Here is a 14,137-nt window from a genome sequence, read left to right on the forward strand (position 1 = left end):
GCCAAGGTGCTTAGGGCCAGGGTTTAGTGGTGGGATGGCAGGGTCAGGGTAACGGTTGGGCTTGATGAGCTTAAAGGGCTTTTCCAACCCAAACGATTCTGTGATTCTGTGACCTTACTGTACACTGAGCACACAGGGTGGGAGCAGTGGGTGGTTCAAATAACAAAGCATTTGTGTCTGCAGTTCCTGACTGTCTGTTGGAATTAATTTTATATTTGTGGCAAATAGTTTCTTTGTCCCTAATAAGATTTATTGATTTCAAAAATACTCCAGCTCTAAGACAAGGAATTGCATAAATTCTGATGGAAGTTATTTCTCCCCCACTCCCTCCACCCTTCTCCATTTCCTTTATACTTAAGGAGTACAATGCAACTGATTTCTAATTATTTAGACAAAAGCAGGACCTATGCATTTGATGTCAAGCTGAACTTAAACTTTGCAGACTGGAAATTCCAAAGAATGATTTTGCCTAAATCCATTATTACAAGCTCACAACAGCTTTCTTTGGTATGTTATTAAACGTACACTGAAAAATCGCATGAGAAGAACCACTGCCCAGCAACTCTGTCCTAACTATGTCACCATTGCTACATCCAACTCCTGTTGGTAGGTGGAAACAGTGTTTAACTCATACCACGTTAACAACATCCCATGGTGTGGTGTGCTCGACCTCCACCACGCGGGCCCGTCTGCTCCCCAGGAGCGTACATTAGGGGTATACATTAATCCTCACTTACACATGCTTCCGGTGGAACTCCAGAATCTTTCCTTCAATTCTTTCCTGGTTTGGCAAATACTGGTTTGTTTTAAGGTATTCTCGATCCTCTGATTCATTGAAATCCCCTATTTCAGCTATTACAGAAAACAAAACAAAGTTAGAGTAAGAAGAAACAATGGAAAAGGGACAATGACAGAAAATGCTTGGTAAGGAATCGCATAGATTCCCAAGAGCCAGAACGTATTTTCCTGTAAGTGCTTCAAATTCGTGTATTATGCTTTGTATTCAGCTTCATTTTACAAAACACATTTATCCCAAGCAGCCTTCCTGGGGATTACAGCAGTATTTGAACATCGTTTCGAACATGCAGACGGCTTTACGGTCAAAGATGTGAGACTTGTGGAAGACCCGTGAGGTGGTCTAAACAATTCTGCCTTACCTCATACCAAGCCAGAATATTTCAATTTCATTTTTCTAAATGTACGTGAAATAGTTACGGACAAGCTTACTCGGGAAGAAGGCAAATTAGATTTCAAGAACTGTCCAAAAATAAATACACAGCAAAAAGAGAAAGTAGTGTTATGCGGCTATAAACCCCCACAGTGCCTGCTTGTTGAGTTGTGGTCTACCCTTCACACATTCATGCCTTTCAGAAACGATGCTGTGGATTTAGGAAGAGATTTTCAGAAGAAAAAAACATGAATCAGAAGTGTGGAACAGCTTCCATCTAATAAGGCATGAAAAGACCAGAAGTCCTTGGCTTGGAAAATAAAAGCACGAGGCAGGCAGAACATATGGGAGACATATATAAAAATTACAAGTCAAATAAATACATTTTTTAAAAGTTATTTACTTTTTCTGATCATAAAATAGGAAGTTACTATATTAAATTAAAATGCAAAAGTGTTTTTAAAAGACTAAAGAATATAAGGTATTGTGCAAACCTCCCGAAAACTTAGCTGGCAAGCTCGTTTACATGGAAGGGTGCCAAAAACATAAGCAATTTCAAAAGTTAGACAAACGCGTGGAAGCAAAGTTCATCAAGGGCAAACAAAAGCCAAAAAACCCAAAAAAAACCCCCAAAACCCAAAGAGATGCAGAGTCAAGCTTTGACTGAGAAAGGCCACAAGCAAAGATTACTGGATGGATGCAGCATGGGAAGGATCACCATAGGCTTGCTCTGATGCTGAGGGCTTCCCCATGGCATCTGCTACTGACTCCTGACCAAGAAAAGGCGAGTGCACGGAGCAAACGGCCCACCGCAGCCAAGGCAGCGGTTCCCGAAAAGAGCACAGCAATATCCTCTTTGACATCAAGCCAGCGTACGAAACAACAAGGGGAAAAAAAAAATTGAAGGGCACTTTTGTAAAAGAATTTATGTTAAATGTAATCACTTCCGCACTTCCAACTTCCGAGCAGAGCAGGAACAAGCTAAGCAAGGCCAGACGCTGAGATGCGCTTGCCGGCACCACGCTGCGCTGCAGAGCACACGACTGACACTGGAAAACGCTGAGCAAACTTTAATTGTGTTGCTCACTGATGGCACACACACAAGCTAGACCTGCTCTTCCAATAGGATCACCCTACCTAATACCACTATAACTGTATGATTATCTCACGATGCAGAATTCTGTAACTAGTAACTACCTAGCAGTGCACATGCGAGAGCTTTCATTTAACAGCTCATTTCAAGCCAGCAAGGAGGCACAAAACCCCCACTTCTGCAGCTTGGGTTGCAGATGTGTGAACATGCAGTGTGTGGCTGCTGCTCGAACTGATTTGGTGTTTGAACCCACTCAAGGTTTTCAACCTGCTTGCCTTAAAGGCCACAGGTTTAGGTCTTCAGGCGCTTACAGGCTGAGTGAGCAGCAACGTGGAGTGCCTCCACATCAACTGCTTCCCACTTACATTTGCAGTCCCAGCACAGAGGAGAGCTGCTGACAACCCTACCGCTGAGCTTGGTCTGGCATGTTCCTAGCTTTATTTGAGCCCGGTCTCTATGCTCTTATCTCCCTCCAGCCACAGGGGAAGCGAGAAATGAAGGCGAGGAAGCACGGAGGCAGACAGGAGCAGATGAGGAGTGCTAGAGCCCGGTCTGCAGAGCCAGGGAACTCAGAGAGCACGCGAGGCGTTCGGTTTCGTGCAGTCTCCACAAAGACAAAGTCACCCCATGCGTAAGCACCAGCTGTTCCTCACCGCAGCCAGCCCTGACGATAATCCCAGTGCTCACAATCAACAGGCTCACTGCAAGGCACAGAAGGAAATACCGCGAGGCAGAAAATGCTTTTAGTTATAAAAAGCTCCTGCACACTATCTAACCCGGGTCAGCAAGGCCAGCGTCACCCCACGTCCCCGCAGTCAAGATACTCACATTGCAGGAGGTGAGAGACCAGCAGAGCAGCCGTATTGTCACTGCAGGTCAGCCGCTCCTCTGCCAAATCCCTCTTGATTTGCAATGCAAACAGGTATCTGAGGGAGAGTTACGGGTACAGGAGTTACAAACACCACCCTGGCACGTGGGAACGGTGAAATGACTGAGCAGTGTTTTATAAAACCAGTATCTCCTAAGTCCTCCTCTCCCCAAACCCAAGATAACGAGGAGCCTTGCTCGCAAGGACAGCCAAACCAACCCAAACCACCCATGCCCAGGGCACTATATCAGCACACGTGAACAGTCAGGGACAGGGGAGCAGAAGGAAAGCCATGCTTTTAATAAGTTGATCTGAGAAGTGACACAGCAGTGGTGATTTTGAGCTGGAAAGAAACTTAATGAGCACTTTGAGTGATTTTATCTATTAGAACATGGCTGATCCCAGTATCTTGTTAGGAAAAATAACGAGCATTTCTGCTGGCACTCAGTTAATTTACTCAGCGGTTGTATTCTCCAGGACATGAGACTAAAGACAGCGAGAAATTAAATTGCCTTTTCTTCCACTGCCACACTCATTTCACTAAAGTATTTCCCAAATCAGCTGCTGAAGAGGAACAGATTCCTGTTTAACAGCACTGAGCTGCCTGCAAAACCTACAAGGACAGAATAAAAACACGGCAGCCTTGCAAGCATGCTGATAAGGGCTGACTTAGCAACCTACACCAATCTTAATGTATTTCTATGAATGTGAAGTCTTCTGTGCTTTCCTTTTTGCTTGAAAGAAGGTGCAATAAGGACTCCAGCTAACAGGCAACAACTCATCACTGTAAACCTTTGAACTGACAGACTGAGCAATATTTGTTACCTCATTACACCCAGAAAGAGAACAGTCTTTTTTAAAAAAAAAAAAGAATTAGTTTTAAAACATTATGCATCACATTCTTGAGGCAAAAAGATAATAAAAGGTCTACATGGGGGTTTTTTAAGATTTTTTAAAGTACTGCAAGTATGTGTTAAAGACTTGCTCTGTTTTCTGCCTGTCTGGCTGAGCTATCTTGGTTTCTTCAGCACACTCACAATAAAGTGTACATCTCATTAATAGCATCAAGAAATGCCTAGAGCTCTAAGCCCAGACCAGAATTCCAAAATAAATACTCCATAAATACACAAAAACAGTAAAGTGTGTTTGCTGTTTGTAGAATGAAGTGTGGACTTCAGAAGTTTAAATGATAAATCATTTATTAAAATATGTACGGGTTGCTTTTACAGGTAGTTTATAAATGAGAACGTTCCCTTCAGGCCCTGTCGCTGCCGACACCGCGGTGTTTGGCAAGCCTTCACCTCCACCTTCTCTGGTCCGAAAAGTATTTTTTCTGATAGCATCCATCCGCCAGCGCCTGTCTGCTAAATGTGACGCTAGGGAAAAAAAAAATTTCCCTCATCTTCAGTGGAAGTTTTGTTTGGAAAACAGGTGCAACGTCCTCCTACTCTTAACCTTCCCTTTGTTTCAGTAGGTAATGCAAATCAAACTCTTCAAAAAAAACACTTTACCGAGTGTATTCCTCTTGCAACTGGCCCGGGTCTGGAGGGAAAAACTTCACAGCCAGACGCAGCATTGTAGTCTTTGGTCCTGTAAGAAAAGTTAGGTCACATCACAGAAAACTCTTTGCTCTTCACAAGCACGTGCCTATCGTGCTTTCCCACATGCACAGAAATACAGCCTGCACGAAGCCTGGCCAGCTTGCAGCTTGCTGACTAACTCCAGACTGTCCACGTCAATGGAAATGCCAGGGAGCGTTTGCAGAGGAACTATCCATGCTGTTTCCAAGGCAAGCCTGCAGTCTGAACACTGTAAAAATAGGTTTGTGCAATGCAAAACCTATAATACCCCAAAGCAACTACTTGACTGCATGCGAAGGCATCACAGCGACTCAGTGAGAGGTTTTCAGAAGGGGAGGCAGGTGGGGACGCATCCCAAGACTCTCCCAACACCAGCCACCGCTGCTAGAGCTGTCCATGAGCTCGAACCATGAGTCCAGCCAGACCCAGCTGGCTCCCCGCAGAGGTAAAAGTGCATTTGCAGCCTGCTCCCGGCATGCCCGCATATACCCATTTCTTCTCATTTTTAACACCATTCTTGTCAATCTCAACAACAGGGAGAAAGCTAATTTGATGTTTAAATCTAAACAGAATCCTAAGTAACCATTTTGAACAGTCCATAAACACTCATATAACACTTTACAACAAGAAAACCCAACTGTGACTGGACCGTGTTAACAGTTTTGGCATCACGACTCAATGCCCCTGTTCCACCGGTATTTTTGGAGGCATGCGACAGGGTACCACAATCACGTACCGTGCCACGACTGGGCACCTCTATTCTGCTGTTGTTTTTCCTGTCTCAAAGCAGAGAGGGTGAGTATTCTGCAGGCAGGCAGAGCGCGAGACAACCTTTGCTTACAGGAGCCTACTGAGAATCCATCTCGCATCTACGGGCATTCCCCAGACAAGAGCGGCACCACTCATCCACCAATATCATCTTCACTCAACTGTGACAGACCGAGACCTGTCCCCAGCGTGCACTGTCCCACAAGGAGCGAGGACAGGCCTTGAGCATGCGGAGCTGCAGAAAAGCAGGGCAAACCACCAAAAGATGGACCCCCTCTAAAAGGCAGAGGAAGACCTGGGAAGGGAAAAACTGGAACCCCTCTTCTTGCAAGACTCTTCTCCTCCAGGCACTATTGGCAGGATATCCACGTATCCATACTCAAGCACTGGAAAGGGCTTCCCAGGGAAAGGGTCAAGTCCCCATCCCTGGGGGGATTTAAAAGCCGGGCAGAGGAGGTGCTTAGGGCCAGGGTTTAGTGGTAGGATGGCAGGGTTAGGGGAACGGTTGGGCTTGGTGATCTTCAAGGGCTTTTCCAACCCAAATGATTCTGTGATTCTGTATTTCATGACCTGACTGAACGTCAAAGCCAGCCCTGCTTACATATGACCTCCAGAGGTGCCTCCCAGCCCCACCACCCCAGGGCTCTGCATGCCACTGCTGGTGCAAAGCAAGCTTAGCCACATTTAAAAAATAAATAAATAAATTTGAGCATGTGGGTAAGCACAAGCGAGCCTGCTTTAATTTATTTTAAGTACCAATATCTCTTAAAAGCTTGACCAAGTCCAGTTTAACACCATCAACCCCGAAGTAATGCTGATGTCTTCTCTCCAGAATACCCGATTCCCACATGCCAAATGTTCCTCCACTCACTGACCCTCTCGTTTGCTAACAGGGGAATAACAAGGGTTGGACTAGATGATCTCCCTTCCAACCCTTGCCATTCTGTGATTCTGTAAACTTTGCTTTCTGCCAAGTAGCTGGGAGAACGAACTCTAAGGCTATCATAGACGAACAGCTCCCAGCCTCCAATCCCAGAATTACCAAAGCTTTGGTGAACTAAAAAAAAAAACTAAAATCCTCATCCTAATTACAGTGTAATATCTAGAAATGAAAGGAGGCTGGAAATGACACCCTACAACAATACACAAAGCTCACATTTGGCAGAGAGTAAAACCATACTCAGGATTTTATAGTTCTTGAGATGCATCAAGGAAAATAAAACTTTACATCAGATTTCTGAAAATACTCAGGAACCTTTGGAAGGCCTTTGCGAGGTTAAGGACAGACCTGCACACTACTCACACCAATCAACTGGAAAGTATTGCTGTGGGAGCGATTCTGGCAGCGTTCCGAGCATCTCTTACCTTAAATGATAACAAATATTGAAAATTAAAAGTAGGTGGAAAGTGAAACTTGGAATCACAGAATCGTTTGGGTTGGAAAAGCCCTTTGAGATGACCAAGCCCAACTGTTACCCTAACCCTGCCATCCCACCACTAAACCCTGGCCCTAAGCACTTCGTCTGCCCGGCTTTTAAACATGAAGATTTGGCTTCTTGCAACAAAATTCTGCATCTTGGTTAAGACTGGCCCAGCGTTTCTTTTCTTAATTAGAATGGGCCTTAGTCACAGAGGAAAGACGAGATTAAAAAAACCAAAAAACGGAGGAGTTGTGCTCCAGAAGCACACACAGATGCAGAATTTTGTAGTAAGAAGCCAAATCTGAGCAAAACCAAGAACAACAAAAAAAAAGAAGTCAGGAAAAATTACCCATGCGGGTATGGTGAAGACAACACTATCTAAAACTGGCAACACCTCAGAGAAGCGACCTAAATGCCAACATTGTGCACCCGTTAGGAAGTCAAAAATTTGGATCTAAACTCCTTGCCTTCTGGAGCAGTATGGGAGTAAAACTGCCTGCATTCATCTGAAACGAATCAAAACCAAAATCCTTATCATCCAACACAAAGTTCTGTAGATCTCACACTATGCCATTAGCCAAGACTAATGTGAAGTAAATGTTAATCATCTTGATCTTTTGTTTCTAGAGAGCATGTAAAGGTTCAGAACTCTGTGCCTACACCTAAACAGCAATTGCCATTAACTTAAACTAACGGGTTTGAACTGTATTGTCCATGATAACATCTAACATTCCCCTACTGCTGGACTAAAAGTTGAGTGGTTGCAGCGGACACGCCAGCAGGACAGGATGGCATCCGAAGAGACCCGGACAAGCTGGAGAGGTGGGGACACATGAACCTCATGAGGTTCAACAAGGCCAAGTGCAAGGTCCTGCCCCTGGGTCAGGGTAACCCCCGGTATCCATACAGGCTGGGGGTTGAAAAGGATCGAGAGCAGCTCTGCCGAGAGGGACTTGGGGGTACCAATGAACGAAAACCTGGACATGAGCCGGCCATGTGCTCTGGCAGCCCAGAAGGCCCAACCCTACCCTGGGCTGCATCCCCTGCAGCGTGGCCAGAGTCAAAGGAGGGGATTCTGTCCCTCTGCTCTGCTAAGACCTCCCTGGAGCTCTGCGTCCAGCTCTGGAGCCATCAGCACAAGAAGGACATGGAACATGTTGGAGCGAGGCCAGAGGAGCGCTACAAAACTGATCCGAGGGCTGGAGCCCCTCTGCTATGAGGACAGGCTGAGAGAGCTGGGGTTGTTCAGCCTGGAGAAGAGGAGGCTGCGGGGGGAACTGATTGCGGCCATTCAGTGCTTAAAGGAGGCCCAGAGGAAAGACAGGGACAATCTTTTTAAGCAGGGCTGATTGTGACAGGACAAGGGGTGATGGTTTTAAACTAAACCAGGGTAGGATTAGACTGGATATAAGGAAGAAATTCTTTACAGTGAGGGTGGTGAAACACTGGCACTGATTGCCCAGAGAGGTAGTGGAGGCCCCATCCCTGGGAACATTCCAGGCCAGGTTGGACAGGGCTGTGAGCAGCCTGGTCTGGTTAAAGGTGTCCCTGCTCCCTGCAGGGGGGTTGGATGAGATGACCTCTAAAGGTCCCTTCCAACCCAAACCATTCTATGATTCTATGAAGTTACAAGGTTAATGCCAAGATCATTAAATTCTAAAAAACCAAACCAAGCAAAAAAACCAACCCTGCAAAAAAGAACCTCAGCAAACCTTCTTTAAGTGAGAATATAGGAAAAGCTCTTCCATCCGTGCCATGTTCAGGCATTTCTTAACAGCATGAGCCAACTCACCAAATCTCATTCTTCTGGGATTTCACTTTCCCTTGGGAAAGCCCCAGCAGCCACAGCAGAGCACTGAAGCCACCGTGGATGCGGTGAGCCCCGCATAGCCGCATCGTCAGATGTGAACATCCTTCCCTTGCGTCAGCTCACTCAGTCCCTTACTTCTGAAATGCCCACATTACCAAGTAATTAAGTTAATTCTCCCCCTAAGGCTTTGTATTCAGCAATACTGTCAAAGGAGTTCATCGGAAAATGCTCCTATGTCAGCTACCAGATTCAATGAAAGAACAGCTTAAATTATTACACATGCAATTAATGTGTTAACTGCAAAATCAATGTTTTAACATTTTCAAGGCTTTCTACAGCCATATCTCATTTCTATTTCAAAAACAGCAGAATGCCAGGAAGGGATTCAACTAGCACGAAAAGGAAAAAAAAAAAAAGAGCTCTCACCCAAGCTATCAAAAACTTCACAAACTTAAAATTTATTTCAGAACTTGAACACGTGCCAGACAACTGACTGGTGTCTCCTACAGATTAAGATTAAATAAAAATGTAAAAGAAATCTTTCCGTGTCACCAGCAACACAACATGGGTGGTAGACCACCAAGCAGCGGAGCAGCCATAAATCTTCACACAGAATCAATCCCAGAATGGCTGGGGCTGGAAGGGACCTCGAGAGATCACCCAGTCCAACCCCCTTGCTCAAGCAGCCTCACCCAGAGCAGGGTGCACAGGACATCGTCCAGGAGTATCTCCAGAGAAGAAGACTCCACAGCCCCCCTGGGCAGCCTGTGCTAGGGCTCGGTCAAATCTTAGCACATCCCCATGATTTTAGACAACTTTAGAACACTACAGGTCCCATCAGGGAACATGCAGCCATCAGCCTGGGGACTAAGGCCAAGTGTCCCCAGTTTATATGGTACAGAAGAGGACACAGAAGGAGTAACCAAGCAGCATCGCAGACCTCTGGTCCACCAAATCGCTTGACCAAGGCATAACTCCTTTCAGCTAGGAGCACTGGAAAAACAAAACAAGCCTAACTGCATGGAGTATACAAAATGATGCCACTCCAACAATTTGTTTGGGGGGATGGGGGAATAGAAAGTATATATCCTGCTAAGGAAGCCTCCTTTTATAGCTGGTTTGGCTCTTGTGTTGGTAACCAATGTTGGTGAAAGTCAAAACCATGCCCTTAAAGTTAAAAAGTCCAGCTAGAATTGGTGATTTCTTATTTTCTGGCAATCATTTTTAGGCAGAAGAGTAACTAAAAACTGATTCCCAGTACTAATTTTCAACATTTCTCAATTAAGATTTTGAAAGGAGTAGGAATCCACCACACCCTCCTGATCCTGTTCTTCCACAAACCTTTACAATCAGAATCAGAAAACAAGCCAACAGCTTAACCCCGCTCTAAGGGGAAAAAAAAGTTTGATCTAATCTCTCACCGTCAGAAGAACCAGCATACGGTGCTCTTCAATTATTTTTAGCCCTTGAAGCACACCTCCCATTACTTTTTATGAGGTGCATGAAGCAAAGATAGCATCGCTATTGCAATATCCTCCTGGCCAAAGAGCAGACACAAATTTCACAACCACAGCGGACTCTGGAGCTACAGCCACCCCCCAGCTGGGAGATCCCCACCTCCGCTCCCCAGTACGCTGGAGGGAGCTTTTGAGAACACGATGGGAACGCCCACCCTGCTGAAATTCCCTGCATGTCAGCAAGCTCGAAGGGCAGCTTTTTGCAGCCCTTCCTAAAGGTGATCGGCTCTCGGACAGGATCCCATGAGTGCTGACACTACCTCCCCCTGTGCAACGGGGGCAATGAGCCAGAATATTCCTTTTTCTTTCCATCCTAAGACTTACAAAACCTCAGAAACAGGGAATGCCACGCTTCGCCTCAACGCCCCACCAGCTGACCCAGCCTACCTAGATATTTATCACAGAGCAAGCGTCCTACCTGCAGTGCGTTCCCATTCCACCCACCACATACTACATATTACAAACGTCAGGTCTGCAGGCTTGAACAGGAATCACCATCGCCCCTACCAAGGACAATTTTCAGGGGAGCACAACCAGTAAATCAAGTAGCAATTGTGAAAGCAACCCACATAAAGCAGATGCAAATCAAGGAAAACTTCCTTTTTTAAAAACTACTTACTCCGTACTTGTTTAATAATAGGTTTCATAGGTTCCAGCCAAATCTGAAATTAAAGGGGAAAAAAAATTACAAACCAACATTTGTATTTGACTGCAATATGAAAACATCAGAAGTCAATTCAAATAAAGCAGCAGTTTATCAGTTTGCGTTTCTTCCTCACTGCAGTAACGCAGCAATTCCTTTGCTTGAAAAAAGCGTATGTATCTATTTGAACTGATGTGTGTCACGCATCAATAGAAAAAGCATCGTTCCGTGCTTAAAGCTCGTCTGGACAGACGAAGGGCCACGTCAGCAAAAGCACACCACCGCTGCCAAGGTGGCCGAAACTGCGCCAAAACGCACAACCGTAGATGGGAGCCAGGCTGCAGAATTACAGAAGGTCTGGGGAACATGACAAGGTCCAACTTTTTCCCCTTCCCCGCTCTGCCCATCTCTCTTACCCACCTACCTCAGCATTTTTACAGAATATTCATTTCCCACTATTTTTTCTCTTTTGACAAGCATGAAGGAAGACTGCTGCTGCCCTAGGAGAAGGAGTAGCCATAAATCTAACACAAACTATTCTGGATGCTCAGCTTCTTTTTTTTCTTTTACCCCTCCAAAGAAAAAATGGTAACAGGGCAATCGTGCTTGGTCTTTCTCTGTCTGAGAGTGAGCGGAGGATTTTAAGAACCTTATTAGATGCAGGAACACTTTGGACGCTTCACAGAAGAAACTGAAACTAAACAAGCTTTACTGCGTGTCCTCAGCTCGAGAGCAGCAGGATTTACTGCTACAAGCATTCCCTACGTTCTCAGGCCCATTTTCTGCGTGTGAGTCCTAGAACTAGAAAAATAATGGAGACACAGTTTTGGGAACCTTTTCTAGTTCAGAAGCCTCCCTGTCCTCTTTGCAAGGTCCAGGATAAGCGACTGGAGGCGTCTGTCTAGAGCAATGATTTTAAAAGCTTGCAGGTCTGCTGAGGTCTGTATTTATTAAAGAGGTTCATAACGACTCTTCGGGGAAATCAACTGAAGGCCAAATTAACTGAAGATAAATATGAACACTACCAAAATTACCCAGGGCGATAGGATTTTACAAGCGCTCCGTAGACCACACTGCAAGTTCATGATCTCCCTTCCAGAAGGAAGGAGGATTTTGTTTATGTCCCCAAAAGTGGGAACATGAGCAACTATTTAACTGCTTTCTACGGTTTTTTGGGATTTACCAAAAAGCAGGATCTGGTTCCTCCCCTCTGCTTTATTGGTTGTCGTCATTCCTGTGAGTGAAGGGGGTTTCAGAGAACCCTACAGGAGGCTCCAGCAGACTTTAAAACTTTTGACACTGCAGTCACCCAACCTTTTTATGACACCGAAATCATCAGGGAACTGTACGTACCCAGTACGACTGGATGTTCTGGAACTCAATCCCAAAGTAATCTGACTCAGTCAAATTCAGATGCTTGTAAACTTCTGTCAGTAACGTCTGGCCATAGCATTTTGACTAAGGAAGTTAAAAAAAAAAAAAAAAAAAAAACCACAAAACAGTGAGATGAAAATGAGGAAGCTTACAGCAAATTAGAAAAGCATTATGGCATCTCAAAGCTTTTTCACATTATCTTTGTCACTGTAACATGCCAATACACAGGCACAGCTCCATAGAAATGACTTTCACAGGACTCAAGCTGGAAGGGGCCACGGAGGTCACCTGCGCCCAGCCTCCTGCTCAAAGCAAGGGTCAGCCACAGGACCAGACCAGCTGCAGCTCCTGCCGTAAACCAGCACTGCTTGCTTGCGTAGCCAGACAGTGCGGCTCTCCCCCAGCAGCAGCCAAAATCCGACTCGCGTGCACACCCCCTCGCTCGCCCCAATGCTAGGAACCACACGGCCATGCGCAACTTTTGCACCAGCGAGACTTGATAACGTATGCAGATGTTCTAAGTGGAGGCGAAGACAGCCGAGGAAGGCTGGTGCTGGGCGCTTTGCACCCAACCAGAATTTACCTCCGACCTAAGAAGCCCCATCCAGCCCCACAGGAGGGCAAGCGCCGGGCAAGCAGGACTTCCCGGGGCCAGGGAGCATGCCGACAGCTGAGGCTGCTCATCACAGCACATGCGAGGCCTTTGCTGATAGAACCAGAACTCATCTTCAACAAAGGAACATCTCTGAAAAACCCCTAACTGTTCAAGAAAACCCAAGGTGATAGTAATGATTCTGTTAATGAAGAAATAAACAGGATGGCTATCGGGGGAAGCCAAACGCCCTCCTCTTGCACCATGCCATCCGTGCAAAGTCATCCGCAATGACTCCCTCCCTCAAGAAACCCTCTCAGTCGCCCCTTCCACAGTCAAGTTCCGTGCAAAGCCACAACACAAATGTTGGCAGAAAGTAGCTATGGTTAACACGGGAGAAAACGGGGAAGTTTCACGGCCCACTCAAACCAACTGCACACGAGCTTGCGCTCAGCAGCTGTTACCATATGGCTGTAGCCGCCACAAGAAAAATAGCATTTATGAACCCACACATCATGTCGACATCCACATCCATGGGGATAGCACAGAGAAGAAATCAAAGGGCTTTCACGTCCCCAGTACCTGTTCCAGCAACACACAAAAGCCAGTGGGACAGCTGGCGCAGGCTGCAGGAGGAGGGGCACAGCCACTGCCATCTGTGTTCTGCCTTGGACGGTGAAAGCAATCCTGCAACCCTGGCAGCAGGCTCTGGCATCGCTCCGCTCGGCCGGGTTATCCAGCAGAACACACCTCGGGCGTTCACGGCACCCAAGTCTTGTTTATTTGGAAAAGACAAGGTGCCGGAAGACTCTACGACTTTCCCATCAAAGCTGGTGCACAGTCCTGTATTGACTCTTTAAACTCAGAATGGCATAACTTTTGAAAGAATGAGGTATTGTAATAACTTAGTGCTAGCATTAGAATAATAAAATGTGCAGATGAAACTATCTAGCAGAAGGAATGGGCTGCTTTCGGCTAAAATAAAGAGGGTTTAAGAAAGTATAAAGATGGTGAAAGCTGGGGAAGTTGTTTCACACTACTAAGATGCATAAAAATGCAAGGGTAATTGCTTCTTACAGGGAAAAGAAATTAACTGCCAATGGTTTTAGAGCTGTGAAATTTAGCAAAGTACCTCTGTGCTGCTTCAAAAAAGCCAAACGTCAGTGGGAAGAGATATGACAGGTCTGCGCTACGGCAAGTCAAAACCGGCTTGGGTAATCTCAGCGTTGCAAATGGAGCCGACAGAATCCAACTCCATAACCACGGAGGAGGGTACGGAAACAGAAGAGCAGAGTGCGATAAT

The 14,137-nt window shown here is 45.8% G+C and overlaps 1 protein-coding gene across 4 annotated transcripts in view; it reads right to left on the minus strand.

Moving 5' to 3' along the window:
* FARP2 (FERM, ARH/RhoGEF and pleckstrin domain protein 2) overlaps positions 1 to 14,137 on the minus strand; it is a 74,584-nt gene that overhangs the window by 43,821 nt on the left and 16,626 nt on the right. For 3 of the 4 annotated variants that reach the window (XM_035900043.1, XM_035900041.1, XM_035900042.1), the window contains exons 3-7: positions 12,222 to 12,326; positions 10,845 to 10,887; positions 4,641 to 4,719; positions 3,090 to 3,187; positions 738 to 852 (exon numbers count right to left, since the gene is read on the minus strand). In XM_035900043.1, coding sequence (XP_035755936.1) covers positions 738 to 852; positions 3,090 to 3,187; positions 4,641 to 4,719; positions 10,845 to 10,887; positions 12,222 to 12,326 — 440 coding nt within the window. Of the gene's footprint in view, positions 1 to 737; positions 853 to 3,089; positions 3,188 to 4,640; positions 4,720 to 10,844; positions 10,888 to 12,221; positions 12,327 to 14,137 lie in introns of those variants that run through there. The other variant, XM_035900044.1, reaches the window with a different exon arrangement.

The sequence above is a fragment of the Egretta garzetta genome, unplaced genomic scaffold (assembly GCF_000687185.1).
Source record: "Egretta garzetta isolate BGI_Z169 unplaced genomic scaffold, ASM68718v1 scaffold448, whole genome shotgun sequence".
Taxonomy (NCBI): domain Eukaryota; kingdom Metazoa; phylum Chordata; class Aves; order Pelecaniformes; family Ardeidae; genus Egretta; species Egretta garzetta.